The sequence below is a fragment of the Barbus barbus genome, assembly GCF_936440315.1.
Source record: "Barbus barbus genome assembly, chromosome: 27".
Lineage (NCBI taxonomy): Eukaryota > Metazoa > Chordata > Actinopteri > Cypriniformes > Cyprinidae > Barbus > Barbus barbus.
The window spans coordinates 30,201,138-30,223,403 of record NC_136755.1 but is presented as its reverse complement, the minus strand read 5'-3'; the positions used below and the strand labels follow the sequence as shown (position 1 = coordinate 30,223,403).

The 22,266-nt window shown below is 37.8% G+C and overlaps 1 protein-coding gene across 2 annotated transcripts in view; it reads left to right on the top strand.

The window, feature by feature from the left end:
• LOC306847099 (ectonucleotide pyrophosphatase/phosphodiesterase family member 3) overlaps positions 1–21,185 on the top strand; it is a 34,446-nt gene extending 13,261 nt beyond the window's left edge. For both annotated transcript variants that reach the window (XM_079380872.1, XM_079380873.1), the window contains 11 exons: positions 3,386–3,513; positions 3,918–3,987; positions 4,207–4,294; positions 4,470–4,636; positions 8,999–9,044; positions 12,925–13,079; positions 13,222–13,348; positions 14,536–14,613; positions 14,816–14,948; positions 15,369–15,525; positions 20,111–21,185. In XM_079380872.1, coding sequence (XP_079236998.1) covers positions 3,386–3,513; positions 3,918–3,987; positions 4,207–4,294; positions 4,470–4,636; positions 8,999–9,044; positions 12,925–13,079; positions 13,222–13,348; positions 14,536–14,613; positions 14,816–14,948; positions 15,369–15,525; positions 20,111–20,284 — 1,323 coding nt within the window. In that variant the 3' untranslated portion in view covers positions 20,285–21,185. The remainder of the gene's footprint in view (positions 1–3,385; positions 3,514–3,917; positions 3,988–4,206; positions 4,295–4,469; positions 4,637–8,998; positions 9,045–12,924; positions 13,080–13,221; positions 13,349–14,535; positions 14,614–14,815; positions 14,949–15,368; positions 15,526–20,110) is intronic.
• Positions 21,186–22,266: the final 1,081 nt, after the last annotated feature.

Here is a 22,266-nt window from a genome sequence, read left to right as displayed (position 1 = left end):
GCTTCTGATTTTCATTTAATACGTTGAAGCACTAAAATTACTAACTACAAATAAATAAAGTTCAAGTTTATTTGTATAACGCTTTTTACGATACAAATCGTTGCAAAGCAGCTCTACAGGAACTTAAGTTTCCACAATATATTTATATATTGCAGAACCTTAATATATTTGACATATGGCAAAATTTGTTAATTCTGTATGTTGTCTGAGCGTTGGCATCCTCTGAGGTCCTCTGAGGGGTTGGCATCATCTTTTCTCAGGTGTTCGGTCATCTCAGATCATTTAAGGGTTGGATCCAGACTGAAGCTTCTGTCATTCCTAGTTACCACAGGATGTTAATCAACAGAGAAACAAATAGAGACATAATTAGCGTAGCTGCTGTTCCATCTAAGCAAAAATGATTTGTTCAACCCAAGCTAAAGAATAATAATAATGTACATTTGATCAGATATAACTGCAGTACAGTTTTGTAATCGATCTATGAGTATATCATGGTCTATAGTGTCGAACGCAGCACTAAGATCAAGTAATACTAGCAATGAGATGCAGCCTTGGTCTGAAGCAAGAAGCAAGTCATTTGTAATTTTAACAAGTGCAGTTTCTGTGCTATGGTGAGGCCTGAAACCTGACTGAAATTCTTCATAGAGATCATTATTTTGCAAGTAGGAGCACAATTGAGCAGACACAACTTTTTCTGAAATTTTAGACATAAACGGAAGATTTGAAATGGGTCTGTAATTTGCCAGTTCATTAGAATCTAGTTGTGGTTTCTTAATAAGAGGCTTAATAACCGCCAGCTTGAATGGTTTTGGGACGTGACCTAAAGATAACGATGAGTTAATAATATTGAGAAGCGGTTTTTCTGCTACGGGTAACAACTCTTTCAGTAGTTTAGTGGGTACAGGATCTAATAAACACGTTGTTGGTTTAGATGCACTGATAAGTTTATTTAGCTCTTCCTGTCCTATAGTTGTAAAGCACTGCAGTTTTTCTTTGGGTGCGATGAATGAAGCTGAAATACTAGACGCAGTAGAATCTACATTTGATATTGTATTTCTGATGTTATCAGTAAAGAAATTCATAAAGTCATTACTATTAAACTGTGAGGGAATATTTAGATCGGGCGGTGTCTGTTTATTTGTTAATCTAGCCACTGTGCTAAATAAGAACCTTGGATTGTTTTGGTTATTATCTATGAGTTTGCAGATATGCTCTACCCTGCAGCTTTTAGAGCCTGTCTATAGCTGGACATACTGCTTTTCCACGCAATTCTAAAAACTTCCAAGTTAGTTTTGTCTCCATTTGCGCTCAAGATTACGAGTTTCTTTCTTGAGAGAATGGGTATAACTGTTGTACCATGGCGCAGTACGTTTTTCTCTAACCTTTTTCAATTTGAGTTGGGCAATAGCTTCTAATGTGTTAGAGAAGATAGTGCCCATGTTGCTAGTCATTTCATCTAGTTCATGTGTATTTATGGGTACACAGAGCAGTTGAGATAAATCAGGCAGGTTATTTGTGAATCTGTCTTTGGTGGCTGGAACAATAGTTCTGCCCAGACGATAACGTGGAGCCATATAACTAATATCAGTAATACGCAGCATGCACGATACAAGGAAATGATCAGTAACATCATCACTTTGAGGCACGATATCTATATCGGTAAGATCAAGTCCATGCGATATAATTAAATCTAGCGTATGATTAAATCGACGAGTGGGCCGGTGACGTTTTGCTTGACTCCAAAAGAGTTTATTAGGTCAGTAAACGCAAGTCCTAACGCATCATTTGTATTATCAACGTGAATGTTAAAATCTCCGACAATTAGCAGTTTATCAACATTAACCAATAGATCTGAGAGGAAATCTGCAAATTCTTTTAGGAAATCTGTATATGGCCCTGGCGGTCTATACACAGTAGCCAGAGCAAGAGATAGGAGAGATTTCTTCTGCATATCTAACAGTGTAACATTAAGCAGAAGTATTTCGAATGAGTTAAATCTCCTGTATCCTGTTTTCTGAGTAACATTGAGAATATCACTATATATTGTTGCAACACCGCCGCCACGACCAGTCTGACGGGGCTCATGTTTATAACAGTAGCTTGGTGGAGTAGACTCATTTAGACCAAAATATTCATTTGGTTTCAGCCAGGTTTCAGGTTTCAGAGTACATCAAAATTATTATCTGTGATCATTTCATTTACAATTACTAAAATGAGAATAAATTAAACATAAATAGTATTTATTAATATAGTATTTATAATTATTTACAAGTTTAATGTTTTACTGTTTCATGTGAGTGCGGATCATGCTTTTGTACAATAAGTTATTACAAGTGAAACTAAAACTGAATTTGATTCATAACTGACTAATTTCGCAACATTGACAGTTACTTTTTTTGTTCATCTCTGTAAAGCGGTTTTGCTGTAGGAATAAATGTGAAATGACACAGCGATATTAAGGATGTGATGGTTTATATTTAGTGTAAAAATGTTGTAATTATTCAGTCTAATCAAATGATGTGTCAGGAAGATGTTGAAATGCCAGCTCATTCATCACACCAACTCACGTGGAGGGCAGCACATTAAAAACACACTGCATACTGTACATTTTTTGGGAAGTTGTTTCACCCTGTGTCAGTAAGTTTTAGTCCAGTGCCGTTAGAAGTAGCATTTTCAGGGTCAAAATGACCCGAACTCAGCAGTTTCACTGTGTCACGTGCAGTGTTTTGTGTGTGTTACACATGCAGTGTTTTGCATGTTAAGTGTGCAGTGTTTCGTGTGTGTTTCATGTGTGTTACATGTACAGCGTTACGGGTGCATTACATGTGCAATGTTTTGTTATGTGTGTAGTGTTTTGTGTGTTATATGTGCTGTGATTTGTGTTGCATGTGCAGTGTTACTTATGTGTTACCTGTGTAGTGTTTAGTTGTTACATCTTTAGTGTTGTGTGTGTCTTATTATTATTATAATAATATAATAATAATAATAATAATAATAATATAATAATAATTTGTTACATTTATATAGCGCTTTTCTGGGTACTCAAAGCGCTTTACATAGAAGGGGGAATCTCCTCAGCCATCACCAATGTTACGTGTGCAGTGTTTCATCTGTGTTACCTGTGCAGTGTTTTGTGTGTTTTGTGTGTTACGTGTGCAGTGTGGGTTATGTGTTACATGTTTTGTGTAGTATGTGTGTGTTACCTGTGCAGTTTTACCTGTGAATTACGTGTGCAGTGTTACGTATGTGTTATGCATGTTACATGTGCAGAGTTTCATGTGTTACATGTACATTATGTGTGCAGTGTTCCATGTGTGTTACTTGTGTTACGTGTTCAGTGTTCTGAGTGTGTTTCGTGTGTGTGTAATTGGCTGTTGTTCTTCAGTGTAAACGGCCAGCGCAGCAGATCAAGCCATACCTGAAACATCACCTGCCCAAACGCTTCCATTACGCAAACAATAGACGCATCGAAGACGTCAGCATCATGGTGAACCCACGCTGGCTCTTTGAGAGGTACAGAACACACACACACACACACACACACACACTTACAGTGGGTACGGAAAGTATTCAGACCCCCTTAAATTTTTCACTCTGTTATATTGCAGCCATTTGCTAAAATCATTTAAGTTAATTTTTTCCTCATTAATGTACACACAGCACCCCATATTGACAGAAAAACACAGAATTGTTGACATTTTTGCAGATTTATTAAAAAAGAAATATCACATGGTCCTAAGTATTCAGACCCTTTGCTGTGACACTCATATATTTAACTCAGGTGCTGTCCATTTCTTCTGATCATCCTTGAGATGGTTCTACACCTTCATTTGAGTCCAGCTGTGTTTGATTATACTGACTGGACTTACATCAACTATGTACCCTAGCACATGTTCTGATGGTGTGTGGTGTTGCAGGTATCAGGGGTCTCTCACGTTCTGCTCAGGAGGAAATCATGGATATGACAATGACGTCTACAGCATGCAGGTGTGTGTGTGTGTGTGTTGTGTGTGTGTGTGCGCGAGAGTTCCTGCAGGTGTGTTTTCAGGAGTATGTGTTGCTGATTAATTTCGTCTGATTTGCAGTTTGAGCAAGTTAATAAAAGAGAGCAAAAACATCTGCCAAATGTACAAATGTAAATGTACAAATGTAATTGTTAAATGTGTGTGTTCCAGTCTCATACTGTGGTTTCTCTTTCTCTCTCAGGCCTCGTTTCTCAGTTTAGGGCCAAAATTCCACTTTCAGACGGAAGTGGAGCCGTTTTCCAACATTGAATTGTACAACCTCATGTGTGGTACGAAACCCACAAAACATGACATCTGAGTCTATTTTTAGAGCACAAGCTAAGCTGATCTGAAGTGCTTTACAGTAGGGAATACAGTAGCATCATAAAGAAAATATAGAATGGAAAACACAGCACATCCAATACACATCTAAGCTGTCGATCTGTTTCTTTCTCTTCCTATCAGATGTGCTGGAAATAACTCCATTCCACAATAACGGGACTCACGGGAGTCTGAACCACCTGCTGCGGATGCCCATCTACAACCCCAGTCACCCGACAGAGCAGAGCGACCCAGAGCAGTGCCCAGTCACCAGCCTGGAGCCTACACATACACTGGGCTGCAACCCACTGGTACACACACTCATAAACATAGCTGCAGCTGCACCACACTTAACACTCACTCACACGCTCATTCATTCATACTCGTATACACTCAAACACACACACACACACACACACACACACACACACACACACTGGGCTGCAGCTGCACCGCACTGGTGTACACACACACACACACACACAATCACACTCACTCCCTCACACACTCATATACACTAAAATACACTCACCCACACTCACTCATTTATACTCCTATTCACACACACACTCATTCATTCATACTCTTATACACTCACACACTCACTCGTTCTTACTCATATACACACACACACACACACACGTATAAGCACACTCATTCATTTATACCCATACACTCTCACACACACACATACACACACTCATTCATTCATACTCGTTTACTCACACACTTAGTCATTCATACTCATACTCTCTCACACACACACACACACACTCATTTACTCTTATACACTCACACTCACTCGTTCTTACTCATACACACACACACTCATTTACTCTTATACACTCACACACTCACTCGTTCTTACTCATACACACACACACACACACACACACGTATAAGCACACTCATTCATTTATACCCATACACTCACGCACACACATAGACACACTCATTCATTCATTCATTCATACTCATACACTTTCACACAGACAGACACACACACACACACATGCATACACACTCACGCAAGGCAAGCTTATTCATATAGCACATTTCATACACCGTTTCATACAAAGTGCTTTACATTAAAGGAAGTAAAATAGTCATTAAAAAATAATCTCAACAATGAAAATAAAGAATTTAAAAAATAATAATAAAAACAAGGAATTTAAAAACAAATATTCTCAAGCTTTGTTCAGTCTCTTCCGCACTAAGTGAAAAAACCTTCCAAAACACCTAACTATTCCACTACTTCACCCCCTACTTACTTTGACCATCATACCTGACCTATTCGCTAAAACTCAGGGCGTGCCCCTGTCTGTAATGGTAGGAGTTTAGAGTTGGTAGAGCGATTTACGACTAGAACCCCACGTCTAGTGTCTCATATTGTCTTTGTATTTCCTATACCTTTCCTGTACTATTTGCCACTACGGTTCTTAGTGCCTTAGAGAATGCGTTTTGCCCCCCCCCCCCCCCCCCCCCCCCCCGGACTGTGCACATCTCTCAATCTATAGATGTGCACTCGTACACCTTTACACTTACAGGTGTACCTTAATTATGACACCAGTATTCTTCTGCTGGTGTCCCTCACTCACGTCTAAGTGAGTCCATCGCTCTCCCCCTCCCGCAGTCCCTCCACTTAGAGACAGTCCCTAACCAGAAACCTAACAAATTGAACTCAGAGGTTCTACTTTCAACTAATTAGCCAACACACTTGTCTTTCTTTGCCCACATTATCTTTACCATCACAGCACTTACTTTAGCCTTCTGCTTAAACTATTAAAATTATATAAAAATGTATTTAAAATGAATTCAAAACAGTTAAGAGTAGAAAATGATTATACATAAAATACAGTGCAGTCAGTTTGGACGTAGCACAGTGCTCATTCAACAAATATTTCATCAATACTTGATAAACTGCTCCACCTTTGAAACAACATTCTTTTCCAGCTGATGAATTTTAAAGCGAATATCATTTATTATCTTAAGCACGGCCTCTGTGCTGTGATGCGCTCTGAAACCAGATTGAAAATTGTCCAGATATCCATTTGAGTTTTAGTTGTTCGGCTGATTTAAAAAATACCTTTTCAATAATCTTACCTATGAAAGGAAGATTTGATATGGGTCTATAGTTGCTCAACATGGTGTTATCGAGATTGCGCTTGTAGGGGCTTAATAACTGCAGTTTTCAGGGAGTTTGGAAAAGTCCCAGAAAGAAGTGAGGCATTCACCACTTCTAAGAGATCAGCTTCTAAACAATTAAGCACACTTTTGAAAAAAGATGTGGGAAGTGAGTCAAGATAGCAGGTTGAAGATTTAAGGTGCTGTACTATTTCTTCCAAAATTTTGCAATCAATTGCTTCAAAAACAGAGATAGTTACTACTTTTTGAAATTGTGGTCGAATCTGTGTGACCTCTGCATAACTAGAAAATGTGCCAATCTCCTTTCTGATATTATTGATCTTCTCAGAAAAGAAGGAAGAAAACTCATTGCATTTGCTGTCGGAGAGCATTTCACTGGGAATCTGACTTGGGGGGTTTGTCAGTCTCTCCACAGTAGCAAAAAGAGTGTGAGTGTTGTTTAAGTTACTGTTTATAAGGTTTGAGAAGAAGGTCTGTTTAGCTGTGGCTAGTTCTACATTGAAAGCATGAAGGCTGTCTTTATAGATGCTATAGTGAATTTCGAGTTTCGTCTTCCGCCACATCCACTCAGCTTTTCTGCATTGTCTTTTCATGCTCTGTACTGCTGTTGATTTCCTCCAAGGTGATTTTTGTCTGCCATTCTTCTTGCAGACTTTCACGGGAGCAATATCATCAATAACATTCTTAACTTTTGAGTTAAAGGAATTAAGGAGAAGATCAACAGAGTCTGCAGAAATGCTTTGTGTTGAAGATATAGCCTCCATAAATAACACTAGTTTTTTCGTTAATGCATCTCTTTCTGAGAGAGACAGATTTAGATTCAGTGGTAACAGAGATCAGTATATCAAAGAAAATACAGAAGTGATCAGATAATGCTACGTCTTTAATTACAATGGATGAAATGTTTAGACCTCTACTGATGAGTAAATCTAGGGTGTGTCCACGATTGTGTGTGGGTCCAAGCACATGCTGAATCAGATCAAAAATGTTTAAAGCAGTTATAATTTCTTTTGTAGTTCTGCATTATCTATGTGAATATTAAAATCCCCTGCAATAGCAAAACAGTCAAACTCTGAAGAAATCATTGATAACAGTTCTGATCGATAGAGAAAGCTACAGGCACACTGGGTTCCCGCTTGTTCTGTAAACATTTGTGAATGTTGCTGCTATCATAGTGGGGACCCAACACACATCACTGAGAGCTATTATCAGTTGTTTTTGGTTCACCTACACCAGATGGAGGAGGGTTTGGGCCCTGGCGTTGTGTCAGCGGTTGGAGAGCTCTCACAGGAGGAGGGTGAGCTGGGCCCACAGGCTTTGGTGGTTGTGGGGCCTGCCGTTTTTTAGTTGATATCTCGAGGCTTGCAGCAAAAAAGTGGGAGAGTTTGGTCCCAGCATACACCAGTTCCTCCATTTTCTGTGAGAAGCTTAGTGGAGATGCTGGAGAGAGGGACAATGTGTCTGGTGAGATGGGCTCTGGCTCTTGTGTTTCCGGTGGATGTAATATGTTGTCCTGGCTTCCCTGGCTGTTTTCCAGAAAGTTGTCCTTGGGTGCTGAGTCTTGGAGCTGTTGTAGTACGTCACAATCTGTCTTTGATGGATGAATGAATGAATGAGGCATTTATATAGCACTTTATTGTGTATTGTTGTACAACCAAAGCGCTTTACAATCATATAGGGGGTCTCTCCTCAACCACCACCAGTGTGCAGCATCCACTTGGATGATGCGACGGCAGCCACAGCACAACGGCACCAGTGCGCTCACCACACACCAGCTACAGGTGGAGAGGAGAGAGAGATAGAGCCAATCAAGCGGATGGGGATTATTGGGAGGCCATGATTGACAAGGACCAGTGGAGGGAATTTGGCCAGGACACCGGGGTTACACCCCTACTCTTTACGAGAAGTGCCATGAGATTTGTAGTGACCACAGAGAGTCAGGACCTTGGTTTAACGTCTCATCCGAAAGATGGAATGCGGGCAGGGCTCAGCCAGGATAGTTTCTATGAGCCGAGTGTGCTGTGGCTGCGTGGTGTTATCAGTGTCATTGTGGGATTCTTCAACCACATGATGATTCGAAAGCTGATATGACCTCTGGTCACTCATACTCTGTCCAGGTTTGTGTGCCATTCAGGTTGAGTGGATTGGCACACACCACTGAAGGATGATGGTGGGAGAAGTAGATATTGTCCTTTAGCACTCTTGCACCAAGTTTGTTTGGGTGGAGGCCAGCACTCATTCATCTATACTCGTATACACTCACACTCACTCACTCATACACACACACACACACACACACACACACTCGCACATTCATACTCGCTCACACACACACAAGGCTGGAGCTGCACCACACTGGTACACACGCTCACTCACACACACACACTAGGCAGCATCATATTTTGTTTTATTTCTTGAAGTTACTGAAAATACATTTTAGTAGTTGTCATTAACAATGATAATTGCACTGCCACTGACCCAAACATACTGACAGCTCCACTCATTTAGCTGTGTGTGTGTGTTTTCAGAGTGGAAGTGGCATCAATGCGCATCTGAATCTCACTGATGCTGAAGGTGAGTGTGTTCCTGATGAGTGTTGAGTCCCTGACTCACTCACTCACTCACTCACTCACACGTCTGTTGTCATAACAGCAGGTTTCGTTCATTCACATCACATGTATTGACATTGTGATGCCGCATAGAAGTTCAGAAATAGTTTCCTCTATTTTTGCTGCATGGCATGCCCCAAACTTGAACCCCTGATAAACCTCTTTATGAACATTCTTACAGTAGGGCAAATAAGTATTTGATATACTGCCAATTTTTCAAGTTTCCCACTTACAAAGAATGGAGAGATCTGTCATTTTCATCGTAAGTACACCTCAACTGTGAGAGACAGAATATTAAGAAAAAAATCCAGAAAATCACATTGTATGATTTTTAAATAATTAACTTCCATTTTATTGCATGAAATAAGTATTTGATCACCTACCAACCAGCAAGAATTCTTGCTCTCACAGACCTGTTAGTTTGTCTTTAAGAAGCCCTCCTATCCTCCACTCATTACCTGTATTAATTGCACCTGTTTGAACTCGTTACCTGTATAAAAGACACCTGTTCACACACTCAATCTATCAGACTCCAACCTCTCCACTATGGGCAAGACCAAAGAGCGGTCTAAGGACACTAGGGACAAAATTGTAGACCTGCACAAGGCTGGGATGGGCTACAGGACAATAGGCAAACAGCTTGGTGAGAAGGAAACAACTGTTGGCGCAATTATTAGAAAATGGAAGAAATTCAAGATGACTGTCAATCTCCCTCGGACTGGGTTTCCATGCAAGATCTGGCCTCGTGGAGTATCAATGATCCTGAGAAAGGTGAGGGATCAGCCTAGAACTACACGGGAGGACCTGCTCAATGACCTGAAGAGAGCTGGGACCACAGTCTCAACGGTTACCATTAGAAACACTACACCGTCATGGATTAAAATCCTGCAGCACGCGCAAGGTCCCCCTGCTCAAGCCAGCACATGTCCAGGCCCGTCTGAAGTTTGCCAAAGACCATCTGGATGATCCAGAGGAGGCATTGGAGAAGGTCATGTGGTCAGATGAGACCAAAATATAACTTTTTGGTATAAACTCCACTCGCTGTGTTTTGGAGGAAGAAGGATGAGTACAATCCCAAGAACACCATTCCAACCGTAAGGCATGGGGGTGGAAACATCATGCTTTGGGGGTGCTTTTCTGCAAAGGGGACAGGACGACTGCACCGTTTGAGGGGAGGATGGATGGGCCATGTATCGTGAGATTTTGGGCAACAACCTCCTTCCCTCAGTAAGAGCATTGAAGATGGGTCTTCCAGCATGACAATGACCCCAAACACACAGCAAGGGCAACTAAGGAGTGGCTCCGTAAGAAACATTTCAAAGCCAGTCTCCAGACTTGAACCCAATAGAAAATCTATGGAGGGAGCTGAAACTCCATGTTGCCCAGCGATAGCCCCAAAACCTGAAAGATCTGGAGAAGGCCTGTATGGAGGAGTGAACTGCTGCAGTGAACTGCTGGCTGTCATTACAGGCATTCCTGTAGATTAAATAGTAAGATCATTCCGGTTGCAACACCCAAATAGCAGAGGTGGGGACAAGTCACACATGGTCAAGTCCAAGCAAGTCTCAAGTCTTAACCATCAAGTCTCAAGTCACAGTTCAGACAAATCAAGCAAGTCAAGTCAAGGGTTCACCCTAAGCAAGTCAAGTCGAGTCGTGATAAGTTTCAAGTCAAGTCACAGTACTAAAATAAATAGAGGTAAATTTTTTTTACATATTTATTTTTGCACAGAAAAGATTAACTTGTATACATATATTATGTATCTTATTCATTATACATTTGCTATATATGAATTATATGCATGTGTACTACATTAATATCTGAAAATAAAATTGTTACTTACACAAAACTTTTAAAATCCAGTCTAAGATGTATAATCCAATCTGTCTAATTCAGTTTAATTGAAACTGTCTAAAATGTGTTGCATTTACAGAAAATAAGGTTCGCCAAGATGTTAGCACTAAGCTCTATATATATATATATATATATATATATATATATATATATATATATATATACACACACACACACACACACACACACACACACACACACACACACACACAGGTATATATGTATATTTTTTTTTTTTATATGAAGGCCGTAAAACATGCGCTGTCAAATTCCCCACATCTACAAGACGTATCAATGATGATAATGATCACATCTAATAAGAAAAAATAAAATATAATATGCAACCAAGGCCAAATTATGACAAACATAAATTATTAATTCATTAGATTAATCGTTACTGACTAAAAAGAAATGACTTTCCTTGTGGTTCTTGAAATGTCGGATAAAATTTGACGTTGCGGTTGTCGTGTCGGATATTCTTGCGTTGCATACTCTGCATCTGGCAAATCTTTTTTTATTGGCACGGTCCAGTTCGAAGTCCTTATAGCCAAACGAGACTATTTGTGGAGCTCGACTACTGTTTGGCGCAGTTTCAATTGTGCAGCGTTAAAGGCACAGACGCTGATTGGTGCTGACGTCACAATAGTTATTTTTAAAACGAATTTTAATGCTGTTTATTAAAATTCAAGTCATTGTCGAGTCTTCCACTTCAAGTCAAGTCTCAAGTCACTTGCTCTCAAGTCAAAGTGAAGTCAAGTCATTTTCATACTTTAATCAAGCAAGTCGCAAGTCCTGAAAATTGTGAGTCGAGTCCCCCACCTCTGCCAAATACTGTGTGTGAACCACAAGGAAAATGCGCAATGCAAGTCACTTTGAGTTAAAGCAGCTACCAAGTGGTTATGTAAACCATCTGGTCAGTGAGAGCAGCTTATTGACATTTACACTGGCATTTCAGTTCCCTGGGAAGCAAACCCATGACTTTGGTGTTTCTCCTCTGATCAACTGCTGATTCACCTGCTGAAAGAGGAAGTTTAGTGTGTGGAAAATCAAGAAGTGACTGTGTAAGACTGTAAAGGACTTATCAGACTCATGTCAGTGTTTAGGAGTACTGCTGAGGTAACGGTGAGATTACATGATGTTGAAAGCCATGATTACTCAGACCAGACCTGATGAAATTCAGCAGAAGGTCTTTGGCCTTCTCTGTCGGTCACCTGCTAAACAGCTGACCTTAACGGACTGTATGTGGGTGTTTGATTTGGATGGAAACCCATTATAACATGCATTTGAAAGTGCAACATGCACTAGTCATCTTCCCCCAATCACTTATGAATCTGCTGGCAACAAAATGCTACAAATGATTTCAAATAAATGCTGTTATTTTGAATTTTCTATTCATCTGTGAATCCTGAAAAATAAAATGTCACAGTTTCCACAAAAATATTGTGCAGCCCATCTGTTTTCCACATTGATAATACAGTTTTTCTCGATTGCTTAAACACATTTCTTGAAACTATGCCTCGTATTCTCAAAACAGTAAACACGAATCCATAACTTCTAACTCGATTCCCCAAACTTCCTATATTCAGGTCAAAATGAAGCTCTCCACTCAAAACAACTCAATCTTGCTGAAAAACCAACCTTTGCTCTCAGACATGACACACAAACCCTCAAAAACACACACACAACACAGTTTTACACACTGATGAGATCAATTCAAAACAATACTACAAAAACCGGTAATAAGTGTTGATTGTGGTACTCCCCAAATGTTTTATTCCTCAATTTAATGTAGTGTAGAGTACAGTACAATACAGCAAACAACAACAAAAATAATTATTCTGCCCCAGTATCCCGTCTTTGGTCTGGGACAGGCCAGAGAACCTCTTCAGCATCACGGGCTATACTGGCCCTGGCCAGGCAGCGGGGGTAAAATCCAGTAGATGTATTCTTGTGTTTGTGTGTTAAACGTGTGTGTGTGTGTGTGTGTGCAGTGGCGGAGAGTGAGAGGCAGCACATGTTGTTCGGCCGTCCGCGGGTCCTGCAGTCTGACGCTGAATACTGTATCCTGCATCAACACGGATTCATCACGGCCTACAGCACACGCACACACACGCCAGTCTGGAGCTCCTTCACTCTGGACAAAACCGTGAGACACGCACACACACTGTAGCAGTGACATAGCAACACCCTAGCAACCAGCCAGGGCATGTCACATCATCAGAGCATGACTCATGTCTTCAGCTGAAGATGCTCAGATCTGGTTGTAATGACAAACTGTGTGTTTGTAGGCTGAAAGTTCTCCAGTCCTCTCTGATGGTCTCCGGGCAGACATCAGGATTCCAGCCAATCAGAGCGCGACATGTGACCAGTACAACAATGCTGGCAACATCACACATGCCTTCCTGTTCCCACCCAGTGAGTGTGTGTGCATGTGTGTGTTTCATCGATGCATTTTAATATTATACCTTTTTTTGGACATGGTAATATTTTAATTAGAATGTCATAACTGGATCTTCTCTCTGGTGGCGTATGCATGATTTCTCCAATTATTTAGCACTTTTAAACTCCGCTCCTTGAAGCTCACACATCTTAACATTCAATCGACAACTGATAATTTGAATTAAATTGCCCCTGTTATGTATTTTTGAAAATGAGCTTTCATGCAGTGTAACACAGCTGTAAGTGAATGAAAACATCCTGCAAAGTTTTAAATCTGAAAATGTCTCTCAAAAGAAAGAGTCGACTCTGAAACATTGAAACGAGTTGTTTTTAAAACGAATCCCAAGCCGTTTCATGTTGATGTCAAAATGAAACATTAGCATATTCCCCGCCCACGCAGACCTGGGAAAACTTGATTTTTGCGCTGGTCTGAATGAAAATGCAAATTCTTTCTTTGCCACTAGGTGCACTATTGAAGCGTTAAAAATAGCTGTTTCCTCTGTAACTCTGTACACAAAGTAGCACTGCCCTCACAAACACTGCTTGAAATGAAATCGACCAATCACTGCAGATTAGCGTCATGCAAAGGAGGGGTTTGGAAAAATGAATCGTTGAGCGAATCGTTTGGGAGTCGTTGAGCAAGTAAGGTAAAAATAAATATAAGACAACGAATGTGTTTTTGACCTTGCATGCATTTGGGGACTCCCAAAACCAAAATATGAACCTTTCATAAACCATAATAGGGGCACTTTATGTCATGCCTTAAATTTATAATTTTTCCATTGTCCATTACACTCCAGTGTTTTTACTAGTTTTTGTTTTATTTTTAAACTGTTTATTTTTGTTTAATATTATTTGTTTAATTTTATTTTATTTAAAACAAATATTTATCTATTTTAATATTCATAATATATTAATATAACAAATAACTCTGAGAGGCACTTCAGAATACAGAATAAAGTAATAATTTATTTTAAAAAATCTATTTAATTTTTTCAGTTACATTAAGCTGTAAAAATAACTTCAGTGTTTGATTTATGCATATTAATTTAAGTATGTATATATTTTTTTAAAATATGTATTTATTTTTTAACAAATGTTTTTACCAGTTGTAGTTAACCGTAAAGCCTAAAAAGTCAAGTTTAATGTGTTTGTGTTGTCAGATCTGAACCGCTCCTCTGAAGATCAGTTTGATGCTCTGACACTCGGAAACGTGGTGCCTGTCTTCCCACAGTTCAAGAGTGAGTGTTTGAGTCACGAGTGTTTCTGTGAATCGTATTTCAATTTGGTGTTTATGTGGTGGTTGAATTGTGAATATTTGATTCGTGAGTGTTTCAGTCGTGAGTTTGTTTGAATCGTGAGTGTGTGAGCGTTTAAGTAGTGAGTGTTTGAATCATGTTTTTTTCATGTGTATATGGTCACTGATGGTGAGTGTTTGTCCAGGACTTTGGCAGTATTTGCAGGAGGTTCTGCTGGTCAAATACGCATCTCAGTATAACGGTATTAATGTGGTCACTGGCCCAGTGTACGACTACAACTTTGACGGACACTTCGACTCTCCAGAGCAGATCCAGGAGTACGTATTCTTGATTCCTGCCCTACATTTCATTCTTTTTACATAATCCATTACTCTCCAGTCTAATTTTGGTATTATTTATATTATAGTTTTTTTTTATATACATGTTTTGAATTAGCTTTGATTTTTATATCATGTCATTATTTAGTTTTTTTTTCTAACTTTGTGATTTGTTCCATTAGTTTTTATTTATTTCCAGTTAATAATTGCTTTAACTTATTTCACATTTTATACTATTTTATTCTATACTACTACTACTACTAATAATAATAATAATGCAATATATATATATATATATATATATATATATATATATATATATATATTTAGCTTTATTTCAATTAACAAATTTTTTTTTAATAGTTTTAGTTTAAATGTAATTATTTACTGTATAATTTAAAAAATAAATTTATTTTTCAGGTTTGTTGCAGGTTCGTCTATTCCTGTTCCCACTCATTATTTCACGGTGGTGACGAGCTGTCAGAACGACACGCAGACGGTGAGAGAATGTTCTGGTGAACTTCAGACGGTTTCCTTCCTTCTGCCGCACAGGAGCGACAACATGGAGAGCTGCGCCGTGAGTGTCACACTCTCACTTCCTGTTCCTGTCGCTGTCACACACATCTGAAAGCATGACTGCGGCAGTTTCACTGAATCCATCGTCACGATAATCCTTCCATTTGGTTCTTTTTGATGAATCAGTAAAATTAAAAAAAAGAGGGCGTAGGCTATTTTAATGTTTCCACTGAAAACAAAGCAAGTGTTTGCTGGTGTCTCCATGTCCTGCAGAGCAGCTTTAGCTTCCACTCTCAGCACAAACTCAGATATAGATACACACATTATTATTATTATAGCAGGTTTAACGTTTAAACATTGTTATATACTTGAACTGTTTTAGTATATCTATAGATGTTATTTTAGGCAAGTCGTGATGATATGAGAAGGATAAATTGATCAAACATAGGCTATGATCAGCTCATGCCGCTGGCCGCTTGGTCGTTACTTTAAAAAAGCTAAAACTTATAGGCTATTTAACGAACAAAAATGCTCCGTCTCGGGCTAGGGCCGGGCTAGGGCCTGAGCGTCTCGGGCTAGGGCCGGGATAGGGCCTGAGCGTCTCGGGCTAGGGCCGGGCTAGGGCCTAAATTTGAGGCCCGTGCAGGGCTCTATTCTATCGTACCACACACAGAACCAAAATTATTTCTCATTTGCAGTTTCTTTTAGGCTGTAAGGACCTTTTTAAATAACCAAAATCATTTGGTGAAGTGATATGGTCATGTAATGCGGTCAAGAGCTGGAACTGTTCGCCGCGCGTTTCCCTGAAAATAATTGCACACCTTAGAATGTTTGTCAGCCAATCAGATTCAATACAAATGACAAAAGCTAATTTTGGTCAAGTTGTTTATTTTCATTGAGCTATACTGTCACCGTTGTGTTGTTTCTAAGCTGAAAACAGAAAGTTGCGTTTCATTTCAGATCTGTTTTCCACTCCGGTCATGAGAGCAGATAGCCATGGCAGTTCATTACACATAAATATGACCCAAAACATCAAGTCCTGAAAGTAGACAATGAGAATCCAGTCAAACAAATGAGACAAAAATATTTTCTTTGTCATTTATTTATTCAGGAAAATGATCCAATATTGCATATCTGTGAGTGGCAAAAGTATGTGAATCTCTTGTATTAGCAGTTAATTTAAAGTCCATCTGTGCAGAGGTGCTTTCTGTCAGTGCAATGACTATCAAGTGTCACTACATGACCTGTTTTATTCAAAGAACAGGAATCTATCAAAGTCTGATCATGTTTGTGGAAGTGAATCAAGTCCGAAGCAAAGGAGATTACTGAGGACCTGGGAAAAAGAGTTGCTGTTGCTCATCAGGCTAGAAAAGGTTACAAAACCATTTCTAAAGAGTTTGGTCTCCACAAAGCCACAGTCAGACAGATTGTGTACAAATGGAGTGAAATTCAAGACCACTGTTACCTTCCCGAGAAGTGGTCGACCAACAAAGGTCACTCCAAAGCAGAACGTGTAATAGAAAAGTTCCCAGAGTAACACATTGGCTAATGTTAATGTTCCTGAGCCCAGCATCAGGAGAACACTGAGCAAGCATGGTGTGCATGGCAGAGCTGCAAGAAGTGAAGTGTGAAGTGACATTCAGCCAAGTGTGGTGACCCATACTCGGAATTCGTGCTCTGCATTTAACCCATCCAACGTGCACACACACAGCAGTGAACACACACACACACACACACACACACAGCAGTGAACACACACACACCGTGAACACACACACAGACACACACACACACACACCGTGAACACACACCCGGAGCAGTGGGCATTTATGCTGCGGCGCCCGGGAAGCAGTTGGGGGTTCGGTGTCTTGCTCAAGGGCACCTCAGTCGTGGTATTGAGGGTGGAGAGAGCGCTGGACATTCACTCCCCCCACCTACAATCCCTGCCGGCCGGAGACTCGAACCCACAACCTTTGGATTACAAGTCCAACTCTCTAACCATTAGGCCACACCTTCCAAGAAATGCACTGCTCTCCAAAAAGAAAATTACTTGGTAAAGATCATGTGGACAAGCCAGAGGACTAGTGGAGAAAGGTTTAGTGGGTAGATGAAACCAAAGTAGAACTTATTGGTTTAAATGAGAAGCTATTAAAAATAAATAATAAAAAAACACCCAGATCGGGCTCAGGTGCAGGACAACTGAGGAACGAAAAGGAGAGAAGTCCGCACACTGAAAATAGCTGCTCCAAATGAATTTAATAACGACCCTCAGGTCTTCATCAGGCTCAATATCATGAAATAAAATCAGCTTTAAATAGCAACAGGTAAACAGCTATTAAGAACACACTGCATTTCAGCTTATCCCGTCTGTGAAACATGGTGGTGCTAGTATCATGCCATCATTGATGGAACGATGAATTCTGAATTATACCAGCAAATTCTAAAGGAAAACGTCAGGACATCTGTTTAAGAACAGAGTCTCAAGAGAACGTGGGTCATGCAGCAAGACAACAACCCCAAGCACACAAGTCATTCTACCAAAGAATGATTAAAGAACAAAATTAATGTTTTGGAACGGCTGAGTCAAAGTCCAGACCTTAATCCAATTCAAATGTTGTGGAAGGACCTAAGCAAGCAGTTCATATGAGGAAACCCGCCAACATCACAGAGTTGAAGTGGACTGGGCTAAAACTCCTACATGTTATTGTGCAGGACTGATCAGCATTTACTGCTATATATAACTTTCCCTTCAGTGACTGCAGCAGAAGGGGGTCACAGCAGATGCTGAAAGCAAAGGTTCACATACTTTTGCAGCGCACAGATATGCAACACTGGATCATTTTTCTCAATAAATAAATGACAAATTATATTTTTCTCTCACTTGTCTGATTGTGTTCTCTGTCTACTTTCAGGACTTATATGAAAACCTGATGTTTTGAGTCATATTTATGCAGAAATATAGAAAATTCTACAAGGTTCACAAATTTTTAAGCAACACAGCGTATGTGTGTATGTGTATATACTGTATATATTTATATAAATATATATAAATACACACACACTATATATATATATATATATATATATATATATATATATATTAGTGATGTCAAACGATTAATTGCATTCTTTGTATGTATATGTACTCAGAAGATGTATGTATATGTACTCTGTATATTTATTATGTATATATAAATATATGCATGTGTATATTTAAGAAAAATGTTATGTTTATATATTAAATATATTTATATATAATATAAAATATAAGAATATAAATAAGTAAATGTATATACATGTAAATATTTTCAAAATATATGCTGTATGTGTGTGACAGCACTAATATGTGTGTGTATAAATACTATGACAATAACATCTTTGCTGTTTTATGCATATTAATTTCAATTATATAAATCATACAATGCATTGATTTTTATTATATTTATTTACTATATATAATCCATTTTTTATTCACAAAAAAATTAAAAATACATTTGAATATTAGATGTTTTATTTAATTTTTTTAGTATCATTAAGCTGTAAAACTAATAACTGCTGTTTTATTTACTCATATTAATTTAAATTATACAATTTATTAATGTTTTATTTATTTATACATTTTAAATATTTTTATTTAATGAATTATTCATTTTATTATATTTCGTTTTTCATTGCCATTAAGCTGTAAAACTAACATCTTTGCTGTTTTATGCATGCATACCAATTGATATAAATTATACAATTCATAAATGCACAAAAATATACATTCATATTTTTATTTATTTTCATCTTTTTATTAAGTAAATAATTTTCAGTGACATTGATTAAACTGTGAAACAAACTACTGCTATATATTTTTATTTATACATTAAGTAAAAAGTAAATGTGGTTAAAAATAATGAAAACATAAAAAAAAAAAATCTGTGACATTAAGCTGTAAAACTAACATCTTTGCCATTTAATTTATGCATATTAATTTAAATCATATGTGACCCTGCAGCACAAAAGCAGTCATGAGTAGCACAGGTATATTTGTAGCAATAGACAACAATACATTGTATGGATCAAAATTATACATTTCTCTTTTATGACAAAAATCATTAGGATATTAAGATCATGTTCCATGAAGATATTTAGTAAATTTCCTACCGTAAATATATCAAAACTTAATTTCTGATTAGTAATATGCATTGCTAAGAACTTCATTTGAACAACTTTAAAGGCGATTTTCTCAATATTTAGATTTTTTGCTCCCTCAGATTCCAGGGTCACATATAAATTATACAATTGAATACAAACATTTTATATTAAAACCAAATCTTTTCATAATCTTAGATTTCACAATCCTCTATCACTACAAAATGAATGCTCAGTTGTGACTCTGAGAAGATTTACTCCATGATTTTCCATAAAGCTGCTTTGAAACAATGTGTAATATGGAAAACAATGCAAATACAGGTAAATATGAGGACAGTGACGCAGGTGTGTGTCCCATGATGCTCGTCAACAGAACAAAGACATTGGTCATCGTTCATTGTTCTGGTCTCTGCTGCTTCTGTATTTTGAATGATGATACTTCCTGAAAACGGATGTTTAATTAAACAAATAATGAGACCCATGAGAACTCAAGAGCTGTTTGTGTGCAGGACGATCAGCCGGAGTCTCAGTGGGTGGAGCCTCTCCTGTGGATGCACCAATCACGCGTCAGAGATGTGGAGTGGATCACCGGATTGGACTTTTTCCAGGACAGCAAGCGTCCAATCGCTGAGCTCCTGAGCCTGAAGACCCGCCCCACTGCCGCCATTCATCCCAAAGCTTGAGTCTGATTTGATTGTGTTCATGTATTTATTAAACCCTCATAACACATTCAGGTCCATTTTGACCTGTAATAGATGCGTAAAATTATAGTTAAAAAAATATATGTAGATTTTAGTAGGGGAAAGAAACTTTGCAAATGCTTTTAGACTCTCAAAATACACTTCATTCATTTTTTTACAGTTATTTTTCAGAGATAAAACCGTTTTGACCCGAGTATGTATTAGCCGTCAAAAATACTTTCTGGAAATGTATCTATGAATTTATATTAGTGTCAAAAATCCTTTTAAAATATATAAAGCCTTTTCTCCATATCTCACACACTTTTGGACTGAATTTAGAATTTATGATTTAATTTATGATTATGATTATGATTATGTGCGTCTATTGACCAAACATTGCAGCATAAAACAAAAAGATCACTCGTTTATGCTGGTAAAATCAATTAATTTAGTTTGAAAACTTCTTAGAGCAATATTTATATTGTTTTGATGTTTTGTTAGAAATAAATATGTAGGTTCAAAGGAATTTAATTAAAGTCCATTCACTCCAGTGGGGTTAATATGGGTAACTCTCAGATTATATGCTTTTAGAAATTTCATACAGTAATTTATTCAAATTAAATTTGTTATAATTATTTATTAATTGATTTTTAAATAGTTTGTTTTGGGGGTTTTTGTGTGCTTTTTGTGCAATTTGAAATTTCAAAGAATTTCTCCTTTTTTTTTAATTAATAAAAAGGGGCACATGCAGTTTGGTAACAGTTTTCATATTCACTCATAAGTTGCTGTGGTCCAAACGAATTGAGTGCAGATTCTGAGTGCATTTTTGATCTTATTCTGATTCACTGCAGTGACAAAGCCACACAGATGTCATCATCATTACGCATTAAAATAACTTCAACACAAATTTCCTGAACTTCTGTTTCAATTCCAGTATTTTCTCTGTGGTTTCCTGCAAACGTGCGTGTGTTAATGCATGAGATCAGACTGGGCTGCTGGGAAGTATCTGCTGTGTTTCCCAAACGATCGATAGACGCTCTGATCATCGTATGATGGAAACAGCAGTATGTCTGACCCGGGTCAGTCCGTGTTTGAGAGGCTGGACTTGAGTTTGCTGCTGCTCTAGCCGGTTTATTTCTATGAGTCTATGAGTTTATTATCGATGAGTCCTGAACCAGATCTTCTGCTCTATGGCTTTGCACCCTTCAGTGAAATACACCTCCCAAAACCTCCTCCTGAGGCGTCCTCGTTTGTAAAAATGGTATCAAATTAAAGTAAAATAGTAAAAGTGCAGAAGGTTTTCTGTTAGGGTTGTTAGAGTATTTGTAAATAGCTGTATATAAAAGCAATAGAAGTCTATATTCTGCAAAAAATTTTCATTTTTTTTTTCTTGTTTTCTATTATAATTTTTTTGCAGCGTAGAAGTTCCAATTTATCAAGTAAATGTGTGTAGCACAGTATTATTTACATATATACTGTTTTTATTATTTTGAATTGGCTTTTATTTTTATATTTTCAGTTTTCATTCTAATTTTAGTTCTTGTTTTTTTTTCTTTTTGTAATTCTATGGCTTTTGGCATATTACTATTTAGGTTTAATTTTTATTTCAGTTTTTGTTTTAGATCAGCTTTATTTTTTATTTATTTCCATTAAATCTAGTAATCTTGGTGCTTCAGCTTAAAATTTGCATCTAATATTTTTCATTTATAATTTATATAGTTATATATAAGTTTTTATATAGTTTTTTTTTTTATCTAATATGTGACCCTGGACCACAAAACCAGTCATAAAGGTACATTTTTAAAACTGAGATTTATACATCATCTGAAAGATTAATATTTGTCTGAGATACAACTATTTGAAAATCTGGAATCTGAGGCAAAAAAATCTAAATATTGAGAAAATCTCCTTTAAAGTTGTTCAAATGAAGTTCTTAGCAATGCATATTACTCATCAAAAATGAAGTTTTGATATATTTACAGTAG